The following is a 24,689-nucleotide window of genomic DNA, read 5'->3' as shown; positions in this document are numbered from 1 at the left end:
GCCTGGAGTTCCAGCTACTTGGAAGGTTGAGGTGGAAGGATCGCCGGATCCCAGCAGGTCGAGGCTGCAGTGGCCAGGAGCGACCACGGCACTCCAGTCTGGGTGACAAGAGTGAGACTCCAACTCAAAAAAAAAAGAACTTTAACCTTGGAATTCACAGGGCTAGTAAGTAAGGATCAGGGTAAATTTTTGGATCACTGGACAGACATTGAAAGAAGCTGTCTAACAGGACAAGCTTTGATGTCACATTCAAAGTGAAAGGAAACAGAGTTCCCTATACAGATGGGATGAACAAGCACAGGGTGGACGGCTCAGGTGAAGCAGGTCCCTGGCATGTGTATACTTCTCCTATTTTGCAATTTTTATCTATGGCCAACCTTGCTACCCAAAGAAATACTAACCAACAGATGCCCACAGTGGCCAGATCTTGGAAACCCACATGAAAGATTCAGGACAGTCTGGTTTTTTTCACACCTTCTAAGCAATTCCTCTGTGTTGTCTCTGTACCCACAGAAAATACTGAACAAATCGGAGTGCCCAGGAGATCACACCTGATTTCAATCCTAATGATGAGCTACATCATCTGTATTCACTCAGTGAGCTAAAAACTCTGCCTTTCAATTGTCTGCATATAGTCTGAATGCAAAGGATAGAATGCAATCAAGCACAAATCACAGCATCTGGACATTGGAATCTGTTCTGAAATGGTCATCATTGAACAGCTGACTTGCCAATTTAGAACCCTACTACATCTTGGCCAATGGAAGAAAGCTAAGACCCAAACTAGTCCAGGCCTGACTATTCAACCAACTATTTGCTGCATGTGTAATGCCATTGTTGTATCTCTAATCTTCTTAAAAATGCATTGCAACCTAGCACAAGAAGGACAGTTGACACTTCCACTTCCGCAAGGGATAAAAGCAAGTCGACTTTGAAAATATAAAACCATTTATTGAACTCAATTAGCAAAGTAATGCCCTTTCTGGAAAAATTCTAGATCTCCTTCTTCAATAAAACAAAAACCGGGAACACAGAAAATGAATCAAGGACCAAGGAATTTAAAGAGGATCTGAGCACTTTCATCCGAATTAAAAAACATAAACTCATGATTTATCCAAAGGAGTAACTACTTACCAACACCTTGTCTTGATTTTACTCTCCCAAATCCAAACCATGAGAAATCTGAAAACCACAACAAAACATAAAATAAACGTCGAAAGAGAAGTGTAAACCAGAGACAATCAGCACTGTCCTTGGTCAAAAGGTGCAGCAAACTCCCAAAAAGCAAAACAAAACTAAACACACACACACACACACACGCACACACACACACACACACACACACACACACACACACACTGGGGACCAAAGCTTCCTATCAAACAGGGGGAGAAGAATTCTTGGATTTTTGTGTAAAGATTTATTACTCGTCCTGAGAACATGAAGGTTTAAATCAGATAAGAGACAGCAGCTTGTCTTCAAGAAAAATGGCCAAAACCCAGGGTTAAGGGCTCTGAGCTGTTTTCTCTCTCTCTCACTTTCTCTCCTCCACCTAAGTGTAGAGATCATTGCCTTGCATTGAATCATCTGACGGCAAAGCTGCAGGGGTGAAGATACACAATGCATCTGACAAATGCACTCCAGTTCTGAACCTCAGCAATGTGGGAAAATAATAAGAGAAAACAAGATCTCTTCTGAAGCTGAGACAGGCAGTAAAAAAAGGAACACAAAACCCCGTGGGAGAGCTGACACTTGGGCTAGAAGGAGATTCAGGAGGGGAGAAAAAGGAATCTTAATTTATATGGATTCCCTCTAGTGTGACACTGGCGGCGTGGGGCAGCTGTGTGCCTCTACGACACAAGGTCCAGCAGGCACGTGCAAGGAAAGAACTGCTCCATGTTTGGAGGACTTACAGTGAATAAACCACAGTGAAATGTCTGCTTGTTTCCTGGCCCTGATTATTCCCTTCTAGGTAATTTCCACTGGGTTCAGAGTGAATTCTGCACAAGGGGAATTCCCTGGATATGAGGCCGATAAAGGGAATGAAGCCCAAACAAGTAACTTTGTTTCTCTCCTCTTCGGCTGAGTTCTGATTGTTACAGGCAGCTGGGATAATTAGCTAGCTAAGTGGAAGAGGAGCCAACTTAAAGGCAAACAATGTATGTAAAAACCCATTGCACACTCAAGGATGCCTTACAAAGTTGTTGTTCATGACTATTATCTGTTCAAGTGTAAATTTAGGTTTTCTTTCCCTGGTATCCTGCAAACACAGCCCTCCAACTTCTAAGCCTGTTTTACTTCTAATTGCAATTTCTCCAAATGCTTCCTTCCAGGTTTTAGAAGATGAGATGAAGGCCTGGCCTCAGTCCAAAGCCAAATAAAGATTCCTTTGCACAGAAGACAGTGAACTTCATTCACTGGAGCTGTTAGTCTAGGGAGGCAGGGTGGTGCCTGTATATTTCTTGGTTACAACTAACCCTGTTTAAAATTAGGTGTATTTTCCCACTGGTCATTTTTCACTTTCCTATATTTGTTTGATTTACATAGCTTTAATTAAACTGTTGATTGAGGGTTTTTTGTTTATTTGTTTGTTTTTAGAGTCGGAGTCTCACTCTGTCGCCTAGGCTGGAGTGCAGCAGCATGTTCACGGCCACTGCAGCCTCCACCTGCTGGGCTCAGAGGATCCTTCCGCCTCAGCCTTCCAAGTAGCTGGAATCACAGGCATGCACCACCATGCCCAGCTAATTTTTTGATTTATTGTAGAGACGAGGTCTCACCAAGTTGCCCAGGCTTGTCTCAAACCCTTGAACTCAGGCAATCCTTTTGCCTTAACTTCCCAAAGTGCTGGGATTACAGACTTGAGCCACCATGCCCAACCTGATTAAGTTTTTTTAAGCCTGCTGTTTTCACTTTGAGTATTTTCCAAAGTTACTTTCCCGTTTTACAGAGGACCCACTGAAGGATAACACCATGGCGATCCCTCATTGACTGTACATTTCAGATTATTTTTGATGGTTAACTGTAGTAAACACAACTGCAATGAACATCTTTACACATCTTAAGCATTCCCCTCCTCCTGTCAAAAAATCAGTCCCTCAAGATAATCCTAGAAATGGAATTACTCATTCAAAAAGGGTGAATATTGCTAAAATTCTCAACATGTTACCAAACTGCTACGGAGATTATATCAGGTCTCATTTTCAAAGTCAGTATATGAGAGGGCTTGAATGTATTTTTGAAATCCACCTAATGGGAAAGCTAAGGTGAACAATTTCCCTCAGGGGAATTGCTGGATTTCCCCCCCCCCATTGGTGTGACTCTGCGTACCTGAGCAAAGACCTGGCAAACATCCCCTCCCATCTGTGCCCCATGAAACCATTCATACCCCACCTCCCCCAGGCTGGTGTTTTGCATTCATGCATTCAGGAGAACCGCAGATATGAAAAGAATAAAAATCTCTCTCACTTGTCCAGTCATTCCAATTCACCAAGTGTCTCTACCCACCCTGGATATTTCTCCCTTGGCCCTCAGTCAAGCTGTGTTAAGGTGATAGATAATTTATCCTGTGCTCGTTGACAAGGAACCCAGACTCAGAGAGGCTGATACGCTGGGTAAAAGTTTCAGCTTGCAGTGACCCAGCAGGAGTTCAATCAAAACTCAGGTTTTCTTCATTCTTTCTTTGTTGCCTTTTCCCAATGCTCCAAAATAGCCAAAATTACAACATTGTAATCAAGATTCAATTTTAAATATAGAAAAACACTGTAAGTAGTTATTCATTCTCATGTATGTATTCAACAGGCAGAGCAGAAGTTTCAAAGAGAAATGAGCTGCAGGGCCTGCCCTCAGTGAGCATTTGGTGAGGACAGGCCCTCCTAGAAGTGAACCCAGGGTTCGTGGGAGCTCAGAGGTGGAACATCTATTCCCATCTTTGATCAGGGTGAGCGCTCAAGGGAGAGTTCTCTGACTTCTGGAGAACAGATGAGGATTAGCTAATGATGGAAAAGAGCAGAGGGAGAAGCACTCACTCTACTCATTGTCCAGGTATGGCGAAAGCTGGAAGTATTGAATGCGACAAGGCACTAGGTAGCTGGAAAGGGGGAAACACTGAGAAATATAAGCAAGAGGCAGGTTGAGTTTGGATTTTATAGGGAAAGTTATAGTGAGGGTCAAAAAAAAAAAAAATCAGCCTCAGGCCAGGAAGTAACATGATCAAGATTTTAGAAAAATTATGAAATCAGGATTATAAGCAGAAAAAACTGAAGACAGGAGTCCAATGAAGATTTTTAGATAAATCAAGGCATGAGGGAATTGTGGCCTGACATGGGCTTTGGGAGTGGGAAGGTGAAGAGATGACTGCAGGCAAATTTGGGACATCAACAGGACTTGGGATCAGTTGCAAATGGAACGGCCTGTGGAGAAAAAGCAATGAGGTTTTAGGTTTGGACAATCCGGTACATGGTTGTATTCTACCCATCAAGTCCCCAAGGAACTTAAAGAAACAGATTTCAGGGTCAAACTGAGAACGTTGTTTCGGAGCACGAATCCCAAGTAAGATGTCTATGTGGAGAAAATGTAAGGAACACATCCAGTTGGCACAGTGGTCTGAAGTTCACAGGCTTAATGACTAAGGGGAGATACGCCGGTGTTCCAGAGCCCACAGATCAACTGGGGAATGAAAAATGTATTCTGTGTGTAGGATTCGTTTCTTGTTTAGGCATATACAACGCCCTTTCTTCCAGGCACAAATGAAGGAACACCCAGCTGAGGTTAACTTTTGACAAAATTATTCTTGCATCGATGAAATATTTCTAAGTTCTCTTTTAAAGTAACACAATCATACATGTGAGAGAGAAAGTAATCTTCTTGATTGCAGAGTACTTGGAAAATTGAACACACCAGATATAGAAAGGTCAAAATGGTACCTCCTGGAAGTTGTTACTCATTCAGCAGTTCTTTCTTGATGGATTTAAGCAGTAGTCTAAAAACTTTAATACTAAATTTCACCAGCAAAATTTTCCCACAAGGCCAAAAAGAAACAATTTCTCAATTTCCTATGATGTCTCACCCATTGGGAGTAGAGTCTTGCCAAACCTTCTTTTGTTTTCTGTTTAATAAGAGACACTTTATTCACTGCAAAATAAAGGGTTCCTTCAAAAGCAAATGTAGCTGAAGTGAGCTTCAAGAACCCTCCTCCTTTTAGAATCCAGACCAAAAAAGAGTCTAAATTATGAAATTAACCAATTAAATCCATCTTAGGGAAGAAAGTTCAATCTTTTTCCTGACCAGAGAGGAGGAATGTAGGAAAAAATAGCACATTGACAACTCAAAGATGGAATTCAAACTAAATCAAATAAAAGGCCAAAAAAAAGATTACTTTTCAAATGTCTCTTAGAGGAAACAGCTAAAATATAGGGGGTTGAAAAGGAATATTTATGAGGCAAATGAGAAAATGAGAGGAAGGAGCCAGAAACAGGCAACATGGAAGAAACCTGACCTTCCCTGTCAGTACTGAATCACACACACTGAATGTGAGGCTTAGAAGGGTTCTGCTCTCAAGAGAATGCAGCTTCCCACTCTTTTTTTCTTTCTTTTTTTTTTTTGAGTTGGAGTCTCACTCTGTTGCCCAGACTGGAGTGCAGTGGCCACTCCCGGCCACTGCAGCCTCCACCCACTGGGCTCCGACGATGCTTCCGCCTCAGCCTTCCGAGTAGCTGGAACTACAGGCGCGTGCTACCACGCCCGGCAACTTTTTTGATTTATTGTAGAGATGAGGGCTCGCCAAGTTGCCCAGGAGGGTCTCGAACCCACGGGCTCAGACAATCCACTCACCTTGGCCTCCCAAAGTGCTGGGATTACAGGCTGAGCCACTGAGCCTGGTCCACTTTTTTTTTTTAAGTTTCAGAAAATTCATTTTAGTATATCAAGAGAAAAAAATAGGCTGTTCTTCCTTTTAACTTTAAAGAAACTAAAATGTGCTGTGTCCTCAAATGTAATTTCTTTAAATCTTAAGGTACGACTCACCACCCTACAGTCCCAAGAAATGTGTCTTCAACATCATGATGGAAGCAGGGGAAAATAGGTTTCACAACAGAAATGGACTTCTCTTTCTACTTCTTTTTTTTCCCCAGCCCCCCCTTCCTACTTCTTATGACCACACCTACTCCCTAAAGGACATTTGAGAGAAGTCCCTGGGCTGAAATGCAACAGGGAGAGGGTGGGTCATTGCTGAGTCCGGAGCAGACACTCAAAGTGCTTGCCTGAGTAGCCGATGAACTGTCAGGTCAAAGATCTAAAATGACTGCTCACTGCAGTGGAAGAGAAATGAAGGCTAAGGATCGCCTTGTTGACAATGTCTTCATCTCCTTTTCCTACTGACACATAATCGGAGTGAGTAACAGTTTGCTTCAAATTAATTCCAGTTCCTTAGGGCATAGAACAGTACAGTTTGGGCCAAGTTAAACTAGTTCTAGAAATCATGATGGAAAGGATATTACCTCCTGCTGGCCAACTTCATCTGACTTCCTCAAACTTGCAATGTGACATTTCCACTGTTTTATGAAATAATAATAATAACCATAATGATAGCAGCAAAAATGCAGGCTGAGCATGGTGGTTTATGTCTGTAATTCCAATGCTTTGGGAGACTAAGGTGGGAGTACTGCTTGAAGCCAGGAGTTTGAGACCAGCCTGGGCAATGCAGCAAGACCCCATGTCTACAAAACGTTTTTAAAACTTAGCCAGGTGTGGTGGCACATGCCTGTAGCCCTACCTACTTGGGAGGCTGAGGTGGGAGGATCAATTGAGCCCAGGAGTTTGAGGCAGCAGTAAGCTATGACTGTGTCACTACACTCCAGTGTGGCAACAGAGCAAGATCTTATCTATAAAAAAAGATAAATTCATTAATTAAAACTATTTTATAAAATTTAAAAAGTAACTTGGAGCAGCTCCTATGTGCATTAAGGCTGAAACTGTTAGCTCTGTTCTGAAAAATACATTTTATACACACACACACACACACACACACACACACACACACACACACACACACACATAATCTTTGCAGAATATATATATATATATATATATATTTTTTTTTTTTTTTTTTTTTTAATCCTCTGGTCCAACAACTAGATTACATTTCCTGGTTTCCCTTGTGGTTTGTTGTGGCCTTTTGACTAAATTCTATCCAGTGAGAGGGGAGCAGAGCCATAGGTCCCACCCCCAGGCCTGGCCTATCAGGACTTCCCATGTGTGCTCTCCCATGCTCTTTGCCCTTCTACCTAGCAAGTGAAGACAAAACTGGGGACAACTTGTAGGTCATGACTTAAAGACAGCATAGGGCTGTTCCAGTGAGCAACCAATTCTCCCAGTGTTGTTATGTGACAGCATAGACAGAGTAGAACACATCTCAGAATCATCCTACCAGAGGGCCAGTGATGCTGAACTAATTTTCCTTCAACTCTTATCCATGTAAAACTATTGTGTTGGAACTATTATCCGCTGTGGGACTGATTTACCATAATAGAGTGCCTATCCCAACCAATCCACACAAAGAAAAATAGAGATATGCTTGGGGTTTATTAACTGTCTCCTTCTCAATGGCTTCTCCACCCCATCACAAATTCAAAATTATAAGTCTGTGCATATTTGTATTTTACTGGAAAGAAAGTCCACAGATTTCATCATATTTTCAAAGGGTTCTTCATCCTCCCCCAATGCTAAGAACCACTGGAATACATATAAACACCTACAGAGACAAAGATATAAATGCATACATGCTCTGGGTTTGTATTCTATTTAATTCTGCCATCAACAATCGAGTTTGGGTACTGAGAGCCATCCATCATCTCTCACCTAAATTTTTAACTCAGAACCCTGTTTCATTCTCACTTCCCCCAATCTCTTTCCAGAGTAACCATTTTCAAGTATAACTCAGGTGAATGCATTCCCTTGCTTAAAACCCTCTAAAAGTTTCTTGTTGCATTTAGTATGAAATTCTGAGCATCACTATGGAGTCTCATGTGACGTGAACCACCAAACCCTGCATTCCCTATGAGGCAGCCACAGTGGTCTCTTTCCTATTCCTTCTCACGTTGCATTTGTTCTTGACTCTTTGCAGAATCTTCTCAGACACCATTTTATGTCTAACTATTTTTCATCCTTCTAGTCTCAGATCCAATTCACACTTTCAGAGGGACCCCAGCCTCACCACTTTAAACAGAGTCTCTCTGTGTCCCTTTCCAATCACTCTATTATCTCATTCTTCCCAAGATATACCAACATGTGACCTTATTTACTTGGTTTATTTGTATTGTCTGCATCCTCTGCTAGAATTTGAGCTCCACGAAGTCAGTGACCATCTTAGACTGACTCCCCCTGAAATAGACCCCAACTCAAGGATTTAAGAGAAGATAGTTTCTTAGGAAGGGATCTCAGGAAGCACTAAAAGAGGAGTAAAGAAGTGCCACAGGAAGCGGAAGGAATCCCATAATGGCTACGTTACCCAGTGGGCTGCACTCTGGCCAACCAGAGTTCAAACCCCTGGGGAACTGAAATGATGGTGCAGACTGCACCTCAGAGTTATCCCATCCAAAAGATGAGGAAATTGGGTCATTCACCCTCCAATTTCCATCTGTCATTGCCTGAAAGCTTTCAGCTAAGAGATAGCCTTTACCCTGAGAGTCACTGGCTCTTACACCAAGAAACTGTGGGCCAGTTCTAGAATGGTGAGAGTAGGGAGGATATGGGTGAGATACCAACGGTCATTGCTACAGTCATCTGTCTGTGTCGTTCACTCCTATCTCCAGTGTCTAGCACAGACTCTCTGTAAGTACTTTTGGAATGAATACATGAGAATGCCAATTTTAAAAAGCATAGCAATATCAAGTATAGCAAGGGTAATGAGAATGCCAATGTGCAAATTATGCACCTAACAAAAACCATTATTTTTGCAAATATATTTACTACTCTCCTGATTCATGTGTGGCCCTCCAATGGAACATTGCCGATGATGGTATCTAAAGACAAGCAATTCTTAGAACCCAGCATTCCAGGCAGCCATGTGGAATAAAGAGTGGGCTAGATATCAGACTATGTGGGCACTCTCTAGACTGCCAGAAATGAACAACGTGACCTTGAATGAGTCACTTCCCCTCACATAAACTCTGTCTCCTACTCCATGAAGACGGGAGTTTGAGAGATGGCATCCAGGTCCTGTTCAAGCGCTTGTGGTCTATAGGACAAAACATTAGGCCCATATGACTGAGAAAAGATTGACACATGGCCTTATATAGCTTTCCCGAGCCTGGGTATTTTGGGAATGTGAGATCATTTGCAATTTAAGGAAAAGCACTCAGTCAACTGGCCTAGATTTTCTCCTGCTAGATAATACTCCGATGCTTTTTGGGATACTAGATCATCATCTTAAGAGACTAGGCCTGTGCTCTGCAAAAACGATTTTTAAAAATGGCCTTTACAAAATACTTGCTACATGCCACACAACTTACTAGAGATCAGCTATTACTTTAATTGGGGAAAACTTATCAGTTTCTGTTGCAGCATTTTTAAAAAAGCCTTACATCTCATAGACTTAAAGTTCAGAAGCCTCACATGTGGATAGGCAAAAGACATCCCTGGAAGATAACAAAGTGTCCTGATTGCATGTTTGTTTCAAGCATTTAATTTTGAGAAAAAAGTTGCCAACTACTTCTCTCTTTCATTTTGAACAGGTAGATTATTTCAAAGACAATTCAATAGGTCTGCATTTTAGTCATTCACAATTAAACCATACAAACAGTTGAGTTTTGAAAATCTACTGTAGATTCTAGAAGACTTTTGCTTTCACACAGGTGGTCAAAGTCTTCCCTGCCTAGGTGAAAAATGGAGCCTGAAACTCCCAATAATTAGTTTCCACACTTAGAACTTTTAGAAAGGCAGGGACAACCTCGGCTTAATAATCAGAATTGACAGATGTGAGAGAGTTCTATCAAATCTTTGCCTTTCTACAGAACCACCCTGGTGAGGGCTCAGAATGCTCTATAAACATTTCCTGAGCTGTCACAAGCTCCCTACAGGGAAGGCAGGTAATGTCTGGTTGCACACACACACCATCTCCCTGTTAACACTGTCTTCATGTTGGATGGATGATAGTCTGAGACATGCCCCAAATTCCCTTCTCTCTGCAAAATAATACTGGTTAGCACTCAGAGCAAGGCTTTGGGAAGGAAATTGACCGATTGTCAGGGAATCATCTTCAAAGTGATGTAAGTAGCCCTCAAAGAGAGTCACAAGTCCCCAGAGTCTGGCAAACCCCCTATGTCAAATTCCCATGAGGTTCTGTTTCCATGGAAAACCTAAACAATGACTCGTTCCTTGGCTAATGTGCCCAGACCTGTCCACTATGGCCAGTCAACAAGTGGGTCCACAATGAAGGAAGTCTCTGCTCTCCACTCTTCCTTGACAAGCTTTGTTATCACGTTAAATGTATCTGAAAATGCCTTTGCAATTTGTGCTACATATTTATAGCTATATTCATATTTATACTTACATTATTTATATGCATATATATAAAACGTGCGAATTCTTTTTTTACTCCTTCTAGACCAACATTTGTTGTAACTCATGTAAAGCACCACATAGAAAACTTTTTGTGGTTGTGTTATGGAATTTTGGAAGGAGAAGGAGAATGGTAACGTTTCCAACCTTGATTTTCACTACAGAATATTTTCCATTTCAACTGTATTCAAATTCTTCTCACTAATCTGGGAACTTCATGATCTGCTCCATGACACTCTTCAGTGCCTTCGTCTTTCTTTTTGGTGACCTGGTGTCACCCTTCCCATCCCACCATCCCACTCCTGAATCCAGCAAAGGTCAGGAAATGTGTGAGGCTCTACACAATAGCCAATTTTATTATTGTGTGCTCTTCTATTAGGAAGCTCCCATAACGAAATAGAACATAATAGGATTATATGCACTTATAAAGCCGGGTGCTGAATAAAAATAATTGGATAAAAGGACCATAAGTAGAACCAAATGAAAACCCATTGTTTAAAATGCAGTGCAGGTCAGACAAACTAACGACAGGCCTTCCTGCCTAGGGTCCTACACTGGACGTGGACACTATCGGAGGAAGAAGCCCAGACCCATGCGATGAAGCTGCATTTCTTTCCTTAGTGTTTTCCTCCTAAATGCCCAATGTGTTCCTTAGGGTTCACTGCTTTTCTGAAAACTAATCAGAATGGATTGACTAGGTCAGTGGTTCTCAAATGGGGGCGACTTTGCCTCTCAGGGGATATTTGGCAGTATCTGGGGACATTTGGGACTGTCACAATGGTAGAGTGGGTGGAGGGTATGTGCTAGGACCATCTAATCAGCAGAGGCCAGGGACGATGCATAGGACACTCCCTACAACAAAGAACTTAGGGTCAAAATGTCAATAGTACCGAGACTGAAAAGTACTAGGTCATAGGTCAGCGGGGTTAGAATTTATCCTAAAACCATTTTTTTCTCATTAAAAAGAAATTCTAGCCTGCCTATGTTCATGGTAGCTCTTCTCTCATGTTACTCTAATGTTCTTGTCACTAGTGACCTGGCTGCCAGTCCATTTCTCTCCCAGCTGATCTTACACTTCTCAAGAAACAGCTCTGATATTGCCATTTCTGCCCCTCCCAAAAAGCAAAAAGTGCTTCTCTGCCCCCAGAACAAAGAAACGATACAGGACAAAAGAACAGCACTGGATTTGGGCTCCATCCCTTGGGTTTAAGATTTGGATTCACCGTTTCCTGACAGAGTCTCTACAACTACTGAATCTGTCTCTGAGTCCTTCTCTGTTGGATGAATCCCCAGGAAGGGTCTGTTTTAGGGTCCTGTGAGCTGATATGTCTGTAAGACTTCTGTAAACACTTTGATGTTATGTAAATATGGGGTAAGGGAATAATAAAGTCCAAAATCTTCAATGACATTCAAAATCTTGACCTTAGGGCCTGGCTCCAGCTTTACCACCTAATTCTATCTTAAAATTCCCGTTAAACTGTTAGCTTTCATTCCTTAAATAAAGATGCCTTAAAATGTCTTTTGAATTTTCCCATTAATTTGTTTAAAAACGATTCATTGACCACCTGGTAGATATAAGACAGTCTATAAATGCTGGAGAAGTAATGAGTACAGTAAAATCACCACATTCCCTGCTTTCATCAAGCTTCCAAATGTGGTGTCTTAGCATCTAATCTTTTTCTCGACCTAAAACGTAACCCTCACATGCTTCATTTTTGATCGTTAAATCCCATTTACGCAACTAAATTCACAGTAAGAGTAACTTTCTCATGAAGCATTTCTTTATTAGCAAATCAAAATGCCATTGACATTTGGGCTGTTTGTCTCTTACAAGGAACACCACATACTCCGTTGTGTGAATTATTTATGCAATCTTATATCTCCTTTTAGAGTTTAAGCCCTCAGTGTTGAAAAAATCTTTTCTTATCCAACTTTGTATCCTCTTCCACAAGCTTCATGACAGTTACACCAGTGTCAAGCAGAGTGATTTCCACATGGTAGGTATTCAATAAATGTCTCCGTTTCTGATGGAAGGATTTCAAAAATAGGACATGAAATGCCCACAAAATAGTAAAGGCTACATTGTAAAGCTCAGAGGTAGACAGCAGAGGGAATATTCATTAGTGTTATCTCCTATTTTCTGTATTTCCAAGGCATCCTGTTCCTTCTCTGTCATAGTTCATCTCACTCTGAGTTTTCATTATCTACTTACCTGTAACCTCTCCCCAAACTGTAAATTCTTTATGAGCAACAAATGTTTCTTATCTCGTCTCCTCACTGTACTTCTAGCATTGAGTACGGAGCCTGGTTCATTTTAGGTGCTAAATAAGGAACTGATTGAATAAATAAGTGAATTCCAACTTTTCACCTTTGCATTCTGAGTTCTGAGCCAAATGGTATGGGTCCAGGGTGTGTGTTAGATATTGCACTGCTCACCTCTCTTCCCTGGCCTGGCAGAGAATCATACGCCCCCGCCCACCAATCCATAGACCTTGTTTCTGCCAATGGAAAAAAATAAGTAGAAATGACATGGCACTTGTGGACAGAAGATTTAATAGTCAGTCCTAGGTTTTCCACTTCTTTATCCTACTTCAGTGAATCACGTAGCCTCGTGTTCACATGAAAGCATCAAAGAGTTCTGGATTCCTGCAAGACTAAAAGGAACAGAACCCCCTGCCAAACTGCAGAAGGAGAAGTAATCTTTTCTGTTTTAAGGGTCACTTGCTTCGGCAAAAGTGAAGTTCCAAAGAATCTGATGCAAAGGCATCTATAAAAATATAGGGCTTTTATCTTATAAAAAAGACGCTAACATGTATGCTTAAGCAAGTACATGTCCACATATATACTCTGTAAAACATATGAAGATGTGTATGTAAATACATATCGTATGAAAAGTGACCAAGAAAGTGATGCAAGAAGCTTTTGAAAACTAGGAACGCATATTGAAAATAAAGTGCTGTGACCTTCCCAGCTATCCCCCTTAGAAGGTTATGCTTTTATTCCAAGACGCTGCCTGTGTTTGTCACATAGTCAGAGCTTCTCTTGGAGAATTATTTTTTAATTAGTGTAGTAGAGTTTAACAATTACGCAAACCTTTATTATTTGGGGGAAATTTTGATTTTCTTTAATAGTCAAATATCATTTGAAGCCAGATCTTATGGTATATGTGAGTGAGGAAGCTGGGTCACATTACTGTGATTTGAAATGTCAGTGGGTCTTGATTTTATGGTCTCAGACCTCTGACTTTCTTGCGGGTCTCAAAACTTTTCAAGAGATGACTTCTAAAAAGGCATAAGTCTCCTGTCTGGTGATTTTCAAATGTCTTCATAGTTCTAGCATCATAACTCAAGGTCAGTCTCCAGGAAACTTCTTGGTCCCTAAATGCATGGCCAACAAATAGATGCAGCATGATTGGATGCTACCTAACCTAAGCAGTTATTCTCAGACAACATAAAAACAACTGGACTCCTGGTACATAAAATCACACCGAAACCATGGTGCATCAGAGATACAAAACTGGAGATTATCATTTTTGTTTGTATTATGGCCTGATTTGTATATACACAGAATTCATATGTTGAAGTCCTCATTCTCAATGTCACTGTATTTGAAGACAAGACCTTTAAGGAGGTAATTAGGGTGAATGAGGTCATAAGGGTGGGGTCCTAATCCAGTAGACCTGGCGTCCTTACAGGAACAGACACCAGAGCTTGCCTGCCTGACCGACTGGCCTGTCTCCCTCCCCCACCTTCCCCCTCCCTTTCCCCCCCTCTCCCTCCGGCTTCCTCTCTCCCTCTCCTTCTCTTGCCTTCTCTCTTTCTCTCTCCCTGCTGGAGCCACAGAGGAAAGGCCATGTGAGGACACAGCAAGAGGGTAGCCATCTGCAAGTCAGAAAGAGAGACCTCACCATGAACAAAGTTGCCCGGCAGCTTGGTCATGGAATTGTAGCCTCCAGAACTGTGAGAAAATAAATGTCTATTGTTTAGGCCACCCAGTCTGTGGTATTTTGTTATGCAGCCTGAGCAGACTAATTGTTTTATTTGTGTTTTTGTTGTTGTCTTGATTGCTACCCTGTATCCACTTCCTTCTCCTCAACTGGGAGTGATTTTCCTTTGGTTATCCACCCAACTCCCAAGCAGCCAATATGATTCAAGGTGGAATAAATGGCTCAGACCCAAATAAGTCAGGATAGTTCCAATGCCTGCCAACACTGGTTGGTTCAAGAATGGGCATGTGACTAAAGTTAAATGAAGTCTACAATGTGTGTACAAAGGTTGACATGAACCACGTTTTCTTTTCATCTGGAAGATATAGCATCAGGAGTGGATGGAAGTCATCTTTCCCACAACCATGAGAGAAAAGTTTGTTTCTAAATGTGGCCAACCAAATGGAAGAAGACAGATCCTGATCACAGCATTTGGGCCTTGGATCAAGCCACATCCAAAGCTCGTATTTACTCCTTGATGGTGTACTGATGTGAAACGATAAATCGCCATTATTGCTCAAACCATTTGCAACTAGAAGATGCCAAACGAACACAGAAACGGGGTAATAGTAGTCTTACTTTCCAAAAGTTACTTCTGCATCCCCAGAGACCAGAGTGAATGGGCACCATGTTCTGGAGTCCTTTCATGCACCCAAGTTTCATTACCACTAATGTTGAATCGGCCTGTTATGGAGATGTAAATGTCCTGCTCTTCAAAGGCATGTTTGACAGGATAAAAGGCTTTGGGATTTCAATGACTTTGACTCCTCTGGAGATGGGAGGACAGCCTATTTTAGCAATTTCCATGGGAATGAATAGACATATACTTTAGCTATTCAAATATTTAACTAGCTCTTTTGTTGTTGTTTTGAATCCCAAGGAGCTGCAGCTGCCTGTTTGTGTCTGTTGTGCCTTTAAGGGGCTTGCTGATTCAGTAGGATCCCTTGAATGCATTAATTAGCCTTCTCTCATTTTCCCAGCCCATGCCTATGAAGAAATGAGCATTTGCAGCTCCAGTTGCTGGGAACTGTGTGAGTCTTGAGGGCACTGGATAAATGTAGGCTCCGAACTGCCTGCTTTTTGATGGGCAGTGGTAGGCTGGCAGCAGCTTGCATGGCAGGGCTTGCGTGGCTGTGTGATTAATTTATTGGCTACCACTATTGACAGGCAAATGAAACACAGGCACTGGATTAAAGTGTACCAGGGGACATGGGGCATTAATCAACCAGTTACATGAGTCAGAAGGAGGTAAGGATCCCCGAGAAAATAAAATGCTATGGAAGGCTGGGAAATGATTTATCATTTTTAATATATATCATCTAAGCCCAATCTTTATCACTGCTTGTAGGCCTCCATGTTGTGAAGATGTTGGCAATAAAACACTCCTTCCTTAAAACACGAAAGTAGAAGATGCTGGTGGGGAAAATAAAGAGTCGTGAAGAATGAACTGACTTGGAAAGAGAAAAAAGTGTCTGGCTTAAAATTAAATTTCCACTTGTTTCTTTTTAAATGATTTAGAAATACAGCTTTTTCTTAGAAAAACTGCACTTTTTATCCATCAGATGGAGAGAAAGATGAGAGGTCTGTCCAGGAGCGCCAATTTCTCAGATCATTTTTGAGGTTGTAATAATATAAGAAAATGTCCTTTCAAAGAGTAAGTGTTCATGTCAGGTTTAACTGTTAAGCCGACCAACTAAATTACTGTTAACCAAGAATCCTTGAGCTTGGAAGCTGAATTCTACACAATTAAGCCTTCTCATATTTGATAGTTCGCAAGATTAAAATCTAGCAATCAAGCTGAGAATTGTATGAAATGATTTTCATATTTGCTGTTCCTCACTGGGTTTCTTCAGCCCAAGAAATTGTGAGAGCCATTTTGGATGAAGGCTTCTCTTTCTGTGATAGGTGGGAAGAAATCTGAGCACATCCTTGAGCATTCTATACCATTTAATAGCATCTAACCAGTTACTGTATTTCTCAACTCCCCTCCAGAAACTGATGTCGCTTATGCCAGGTGTCATAAGGGCAGGGAAAGACCAAGGACTTATGCAACTGCCCCACAAATCAAAGAAAATATAGAGAAGAGCTAGGGGATACTTGGTCTCCTGTCTCATTTCACCTTTCGTTACAAAGAGTCTCTGACTTCTTGTGAAGGTGGGAGGAGCTTGTAATATGGTCATAAACACAGAGCTCATTACTTGATTCCAAACAGCACACCATCTATGACTGGACTCACGCTGGCTGTAAAGGCAGTAGCCGCTGCAGGAACCTAAGCCTCCCAGATCTCACACAGCCAACTCCCGTTGTCTCCTTCTTTCCTTCCTCCAGTCCATCCTCCACGTCGCAGCAGGAAAAGAACTTTTCGAAATGCCCACCGTCCTTACTTAAGACGAAACCATGTCACCACATAGCTGACCTAGAATCCATGCTCCTAATCTTGGTCTTGGTGTCAACCATCTCCTGCAGGTTCCCATCTCATGCCCTAGCCACTGTAGTCATGATCAGTAGCTCTGTGTTCCTATTTTGATCGGTAGCTCTGTGTGCCATGTGATTGTGGTCGGTAGCTCTGTGTGCCATGTTTTGCATCTGTCTTGCCAATGCCGACGCTTTTCTTGTTTGTGCGTTTTTTCTGTTCATTTATTCTATTTCTTTATTTCTCAGAAGTCACCTTCAGGATGCCTCTCCTGACCACTTCAGACTGGGCTAAATGTTTCTTCTTCCTTCCTGACCCCATAAAAATTCTTTGCCGATTTCAAGGATAGCCATGCATTTAACGATCTGTTTACTCATCCCTGTCCCCAACTAGATTATAAATGCCTTGAAAAGAAACCTGCAGTCTTTTAACTGTTTATTCCCACACAGGGCAAAGCATAAAGCCAGCCGGGCTCGGTGGCTCAGGCTATAATCCCGCGCCTTTGGGAGGCTGAGGTGAGTGGATTGCCTGAGTCCACAGGTTTGAGACCTGCCTGGGCAGGTGAGACCTCATCTCTACAATAAATCAAAAAATCAGCCGGGCGTGGTAGCGCGCACCTGTAGTTCCAGCTACTTGGAAGTCTGAGGCGGAAGGATCGCTGGAGCCCAGTAGGTCGAGGCTGCGGTGGCCGGGAGCGGACACTGCACTCCAGTCTGGGCGACAGAGTGAGACTCCAACTCAAAAAAAAAAGCATAAAGCCTTTGCCCCTGCAACAGGCCCACACAGAGCTGAGGCATTGCCTGTCCAATGTCCCCCTCGAATTGCCCCACTCAGGTCAGGACAAGTTGCATGTGGCCCACCCTTAGAGATCCCAATCTTTGAACTCTAGCTCTCTGCCTTCAAAAATCTCTGGGACAATGCAACTGCTCCTAGTAAAGAGAACACATCAAACCAACATAGTCATTAAGTTCCTTAGTGCAGCTGGTCAACCTATCAGTCAGGTCTTGGAAATGAAGGACACTGGGAGCCACCTTTAAGTGATGGGACATGAGGGGTGAGAAAGGCCAGCAGCTCAGGGGACTTCCTGGGTCGGAATCCTACCCTGGGAGAGGAGGCTACTGTGATAGGAGCAGAAACACAGGTGTCATTTCTTATCCACTCCACAAGGCTTCCTGAGTAACTGCAGGTATCATAACTGCAGATCCAGGAAACTAATCTATCAATTAAAAACGGTGAGATTGAACACCTACTGTGTACAATATTATAGGAAGGACTAACAACCACTGAGTTTTTCTTATGGACCAGGGATCTTATTTTCCAATCCTCTTCATAGCACCGTAAAGTAGATATTTTGATCCTCATTTTGATGAGAGGGAACTGAAGTGCTGAGAAATTCAGTCACCCAGACAGTAAGTGAAGCAAAATAAATATGTAGTTCCTCCTCTTAGATGTCAAGAATTAGTCAGGAAGGCTGGATCGTGGGAATAGATTAGGAGGTCATCCAGATACACACCCTCTCTCATTCCTCCCTCCATAGAGACATTCGTGGTCTTTCACAGACTTCTAGAAAACTGGCTGTTCACAGTCAATTTTCTGACTTCTAAGTCCTTTGCATTGGCTCTGGCAGCAGACCTAGAACTCAGTCACTCAGCTGTTTGCCCAGATGTTCACCAAGCAATAGTTCTCATCAAAGAACTGAGGGTTTTAATAATTGGTGTAGCCAGACTGTGAGCAAAGTGGGGTTGCAGTGGTCATATTGAGGAAGTCCCAATTTTCACTGAAATTAGAGGCTCAGGGAGAGGGGAGGCTCCATGGCCAGGCAGGTCTTGCTGGATCACCCATCTCATCACCAGGGAAGCAGCACTGTGGGGAGCCAACAAGGGAGAGGCAGAGCCCAAGCCAGAGACCAAGCCCTAGGAGCTCAGTCAGATACCCATGAGCCTGGAGTGGAGGTAAAATCCCATGGCAGGTCAATAACTTCGGCCAAGGGTCTTCCTTTGGGTTTGGAACTGATTTCATTGGGTCATCTAGAACGAGGATGGCATTCTTACATAGTGCCTTAAAAATAGTGCTTCCCCTCTGATAAAGTAAATGTATGTCTTATGAAGGTAACCCTGGCAGTCACGGGGAGAATGACTTGCAAAGGATGACACTTGGATTGGGAGGGTGATGGGTGAGAAGGACAATGCTGTTTGCCAGAAGACTTGCATCTCAAAGTATGCCCAGTACCCTTGCTAAGATCATCCAGTCTCTTTCTGAGTTGAAGAACTGTACTGGCATGCAAGACTAGCTAGAAGTGAAAATGGTAGATTAGCAAGGACTTCAGAGTCACCCACATTAATTGTGTATCACTCTTCTGGGGAAAGGATGAAGCATTCTGTTATTTCAATGTTTTGTCTACGAGATGAAATATATCTGCACGTGTAGAAACATCTGGGCCACGAACATTTTCACTTTCAGTGTCATGCGTCTCTTCACAAAGACCTGGACCTTCCGGTGCCCTTGATTCAACTGGGGACATTCATTCTTTTACTCATTTATTCAACAAATATTGACTAAATGAAATATTTTAAGAAAAGCAAAGAAAATGAACCAGAATTCCTGCCATCAATGTAGCTTCCATTATGTGGGAAGAGACAGACAATTAACACCACCAACAACAAAGACAACAAGGAAATCTGTAGCATATCTGAGAGTGGCAAGTGCTCTGAACATAAGTAAGGCAGGGAGGAGGGACAGGGACAGTCTAGGGAGAAAGTGAGGGCTGCCATTTGAAACCATGGTAAGGGAAGAGCTCTGGGAGAAGGTGCTATCTAAAAAACAACCAAAGTCGGGCTTGGTGGCTCAGCCTGTAATCCCGCGCCTTTGGGAGGCTGAGGTGAGTGGATTGACAGAGCCCGAGGGTTCGAGACCCGCCTGGGCAGCGAGACCTCATCTCAACAATAAATCAAAAAAATCAGCCAGAGGTGGTAGCGCACGCCTGTAGTTCCGGCTACTCGGAAGGCTGAGGCGGAAGGATCGTAGGAGCCCAGCAGGTCGAGGCTGCGGTGGCCAGGAGCGGCCACTGCACTCCAGTCTGGGCGACCGAGTGAGACTCCAACTCAAAAAAAACACAAAAAACAACAACAACAAAAAACAACCAGAAGGTGATGAGGAGAGAACTCCAGAAAGAGGAAATCATTAGTACAAAGGCTGTAGGGAGAGATGTCCAAGGTGGGCTCTGGACAGTGTGGTAATCTAGAGGTGGGATCAGAGAAGCACCAGGTTTGTGGGTACAGAGGTGAAGCAAAGCAGCTGGAGTCTAGCTCAAAAGTGAATGAAGAGTTGGGCTGGGGTGTGAGTGAGGAGTGTGGTTGCGGGTCTCATGGGTTTCAACCTGAATGTCCATTTTTTGGCTAGGCTAGGCCATGGGAGGGTCACATCTCAGGATAGCTCGGGGCTCTGTTTTGATCACAACAAAGTGCAAGGTGCCCACCTGGCAACCAAGAAGAGCTGCTGAGCAGGCAACTGGCATGCAAGTCTGGAGTCCAGAAGACAGGTTTCCGCCGGACACCAGATGTGGGCAAAGCCAGCACGAAACCGATCAGGATCCTAAGACTGGCTAGAATCCTCCAAGAAGAGTATGCAGCTAGAGAGGAGAGGGGCTCAAAGATCAAGCTCCTGGGCTCGGCAACAGTCATGATCGGGAGACAAAAGCCACCAATGAAGTTGGAGTAAAAGAGAGAGTGCAGCAGCCTGGCTCAGTGAAGAAAGTGTGTAAAGAAGAAACAAGAAGCTGTGCTGGGTGCTTCTGACCGGCCAAGCAGGAGAACTGAGAGTGGTCGTGGAACTCAGCAATGCAGTGACCTCAGAAGGGGCTGCTCTGGTGCAGCACTGGGAATGAAAGCCTCATAAGAGTGAGCTAAAAAGAAGCGGAGAGAGGAAGGACAACCCTTTCCAAAGGAGGCAAAGGAGGAAAGAGCAGCACTAGGTGAGGGAGAGGGGACGTGTGAGATCAAGAGGAGTATGTCTTTTTAGACGTGAAAAAGATGAGCTCACAATTTTTTTTTTTTTTTTGAGCTGGGGTCTCTGCCACCCAGGCTGGAGTGCAGTGGCATGATCATGGCTCACTGCAACCTCGCTCGACCTCCTGGGCTCAGACAGTCCTTCCACTTCAGCTTCCCAAGTAAAGGGGACCACAGGCATGCACCACCACGCCCAGGCAATTTTTTTGGCTTTTTGTAGAGATGAGGTCTCGCCAAGTTGCCCAGGCTGGTCTGGAAGCCCTGGGCTCAGGTAATCCGCTTATCTCCACCCCCCAAAGTGCTGGGATTACAGGCATGAGCCACCATGCCCGCTGAGTTTACAGATTTGTAAACTAAGGAGAATCATCCAGTTCAGGAGAAAATGTGATGCTGAAGGGGAGGGAGGGGACAATAGCTGGGGTGATTTTCTTAAGCTGGCAAAAGGAAAGAGACTAGGACCCCACAGCAAGGACTGTCTTAGCATCAGGAGGAAAACCAGAGCCACAGCAATGCTTATGGTGGTGGAACATGGGCCAGTGGGACTCATTCCTGGGTGTCCTGTTCTTCAAACAGCTTTGATTTTCTCAGAGGACCAATGACTTAATAACTAGTGACCCCAGAATCAAAACTAGATAGAGTGAAGAAAAGAGTGGGAAAAGAAAAACAACAAACGACAAAAAGAGTGACGTCAATATTTGTAGTCTGGGAAGGTCCAAGGCCTGTTGGTGTCAGAGTAGCAGAGGGCAAGCTGGAAACAGGATTAGAGAGAGAGGTTCTTGAGATTTTGGAGAGGTTGATAATGGCAAAGTCAATAAAATATTCCCATGACAGCATAGTGGACACCGGACAGAGGACATGTCTCTCACAAAGGACCCAACTTAGTAAGAATGAGCTGGGTGTTCCTCCTCATTAGCAAGAAAAATCGATAAAGTGATTCATTTTATTTATAAGATCTGTAAGAAGGAACGGAGAGAGGAAAGTAAAGGGGGAGGGAGGGAAAGAACGAGGGATAGAAGGAGGAAGGGAGGGACATTGGCAGCAAAATGCACCACGGAATAGAGTTTGAAAAAACTCACCAAGAAACCCCAAATCTTGTAGTTTCAGAGCTTCCCAAAGTCCTTCATCCATACTTCTAATAAAGAGCAGCAATTTGTTTGCTATTTTGCAGACACACGGACTGTGCTGACAGGCTCCCCACACGCTGCCTATTTGCAGGGATTAGGGGAAAGGCAGCAGCGTAACTCGCAGGCAGCAAAGGGGAGAAAACCCACAAGCACGCTGGGGCCTGGCCCCAAGAATGCACAGCTTGCTCTGCCTTTGCTGCAGGCTCTGAAATCAACTCCCCATTGTAAAAACAAATGCTCAGCCCAATTCAGCACAGTGCCCTGCGCGAAACAAGCGCGGCTTAAATATCTGGTGGTGACCAAATGTAGCAGACTGTCACAGCTCTAGACTTTTGTGGAGTAGAAATGCACCCTAGGATACGTGCCTTTAGATGAGAATCAAAATGTGCTGAGACCCTGCTGGGGTCATGGTAGTCACAGTGACAGGAGAAGGTGGGGCCTAGAGTTTGAGGTCACAGGCTTTTATTCTCATTCCTAGCCAATCCACAAATATTTAGTGAACCACTATTATGTGCCAAACTTTGTACAAGGAATGCAGGGACTCATGGAATTCAGTCAATATGGCATATTTATCAAGGTGAATAGGATACAATGCGGGCCAATTAAAAGTCAGAATTAAAATGTGTGCTCATCTGTGGTCTCTGTTGCTTCGGGTTCTTAAAAGTGTATTTTGACTCTTCTGGTAAGAAATTATGAGGGTAGATGAGAGTAACCTCAATGATACAAAGATACCCATTAGATGGACCACCAAGCCACAAATGGGTAGTAATAAATAATACACAGCATCGTTCTGAATCAGTATGATTGTGAGTGTTAATTACTACAGTCATAAAGGAAGTGAGGTCATTTATTTTTCAAAGAAGTAATGAAATGGATGTTTCACCTCCCAGAAACTTTGTGTATGTCTTGGCATTCCCTCTGTTCCAGAAATTGAATCCAAGTCATATAGTAAGACATTGTACCAAAATAATTTAATAATAAGGTTTCATTATAGAATTTCAATGATTTTTCTTCAATAAAGCACAAGGTAAGTAATGCTGCTCTCTATTATGAAGATAAGAACTGTCCATTTTTAGTAAATAAGCCATTATTTATTTTGTTTTAAATTATATATCAGAAATAAATCTCACAAAATAGTGTACACTTGTATGTGAAGAAAAGTAGTACTAGGTAGGTACATTCACTCCTCTGGTATTATTATTATTTTTTCCTTAAATAAAAAGTTTGAATAATATTTTGCATTACAAAGCATGCACTTACTTTTGGCAGAAAATTTGAAAAATGCAGAAAATATAAAAAAGAAAGTAAAAACCACATATAATCCCATATCCCCAAAATATTAACATTCTGATCTCATCATTTTTACTATGCAAAAAATAAGTTTGAATCATAATGCATATAAAATATATACTAAGTATAGTTTAATATTCTATACTTTTGCTTAACATTATAGTGTATGTACTTTCTTTTACTATCTTTTCAATTTTACCATCATTCAATTAATTATTCTGATATTATTTCCCACTTTTTCCTTTCATTTTTTGCTTTTATACGAATATGAAGAGTAATAACCTTGTACACCCACGTCTGTTCCTATTTTCTTCTGTCCCTCTTCTATAGTTATTGTTGCTGTTTGTGGTTTTTCTATCCTGAGTGACATTTTTGGCTACCATATGGTCTCACATTATAGCTAACATACAGATGAGCTACTAAATGTTGTATATCTATTTGATATCCAGACAGATCGTAGAACCTTTAGATTTATCATTGAGTTTGCAATTTGATTCTTCACCATTTTCAAAGCAAACAAAATATCTACAAGTATGAATTCTTTGCCTTTTAAGAATAAACTTCTTACATCCACCACTTCATGTCCTTTCCACTAGGTAGACCTTCCAGAACATGCTGAAATAATAGTGATGATGTAGATATTCCTATGTTGCTTCAGATTTTAATGGGAAAACTCAGATTTCACTTTTAAGTAGGATGGTGACTGTTGGTGTAAGATGTAGCATCTTTATCATGCAAAGAAGGCGTTCTTCTATTCTTAGTCTACCAATTTTTACAAGAAAAGTGATTTAATCTTATTGATGCCCAATTCAAATGGAGACAATCAAATGGATGATCATTTGTACTTATACTTGGTCACTGGGTCCTTAGCTTATCATAGTTGTATGGGATTATCCTTTTATTATTAGGTTGTGGGGTGTTAGGCTCTGCATGTTGGTTTCTCTCCACGGTTTCAGGCTCATAACTCCCATAGTTCTTGTCACAGTCTCTTATTATAATGTTGGGTGTGTTAAGTCTCAGGGTAAGACCTCAGGAAATAGAATTTCTCTGACTAATCTTCCCCTACCTTTCTGATTTTGGGTCATAAGACTCTCCCCAGAGAGGACCCTGTATTATAACCGTAGGGGAAAGAAATGCTGACTTCATGAAGTGTCCATAAAAACCCAACAGGACAGGGTTTGGAGAGATTCTGGGTAGATGAGCACGAGGTCCCTGGAGGGTGGAGAACAGGAAGGGGAATGGAGGCTCTGTGCCCTTCCCCCATACCTTGACCTTCAAATCTCTTCATCTGTATTCTCTGTATTTTTTTTTTTTTTTTT

At 42.4% G+C, this 24,689-nt stretch overlaps 1 protein-coding gene across 2 annotated transcripts in view; it reads right to left on the bottom strand.

Moving 5' to 3' along the window:
- NTRK2 (neurotrophic receptor tyrosine kinase 2) overlaps positions 1-24,689 on the bottom strand; it is a 199,780-nt gene that overhangs the window by 9,771 nt on the left and 165,320 nt on the right. Inside the window, exon 12 of one of the 2 annotated variants that reach the window (XM_008054303.2) lies at positions 1,135-1,182. The exons of the other annotated variant lie outside the window; for it this stretch is intronic. Coding sequence (XP_008052494.1) covers positions 1,135-1,182 — 48 coding nt within the window. The remainder of the gene's footprint in view (positions 1-1,134; positions 1,183-24,689) is intronic. 2 annotated transcript variants of the gene reach the window in all.

Source organism: Carlito syrichta, unplaced genomic scaffold (assembly GCF_000164805.1).
Source record: "Carlito syrichta isolate Samal-C Ts95f unplaced genomic scaffold, Tarsius_syrichta-2.0.1 Scaffold78539, whole genome shotgun sequence".
Classification (NCBI taxonomy): domain Eukaryota; kingdom Metazoa; phylum Chordata; class Mammalia; order Primates; family Tarsiidae; genus Carlito; species Carlito syrichta.
The sequence above is the reverse complement of the archived record's forward strand: the minus strand, read 5'-3'. Positions and strand labels throughout refer to the sequence as shown.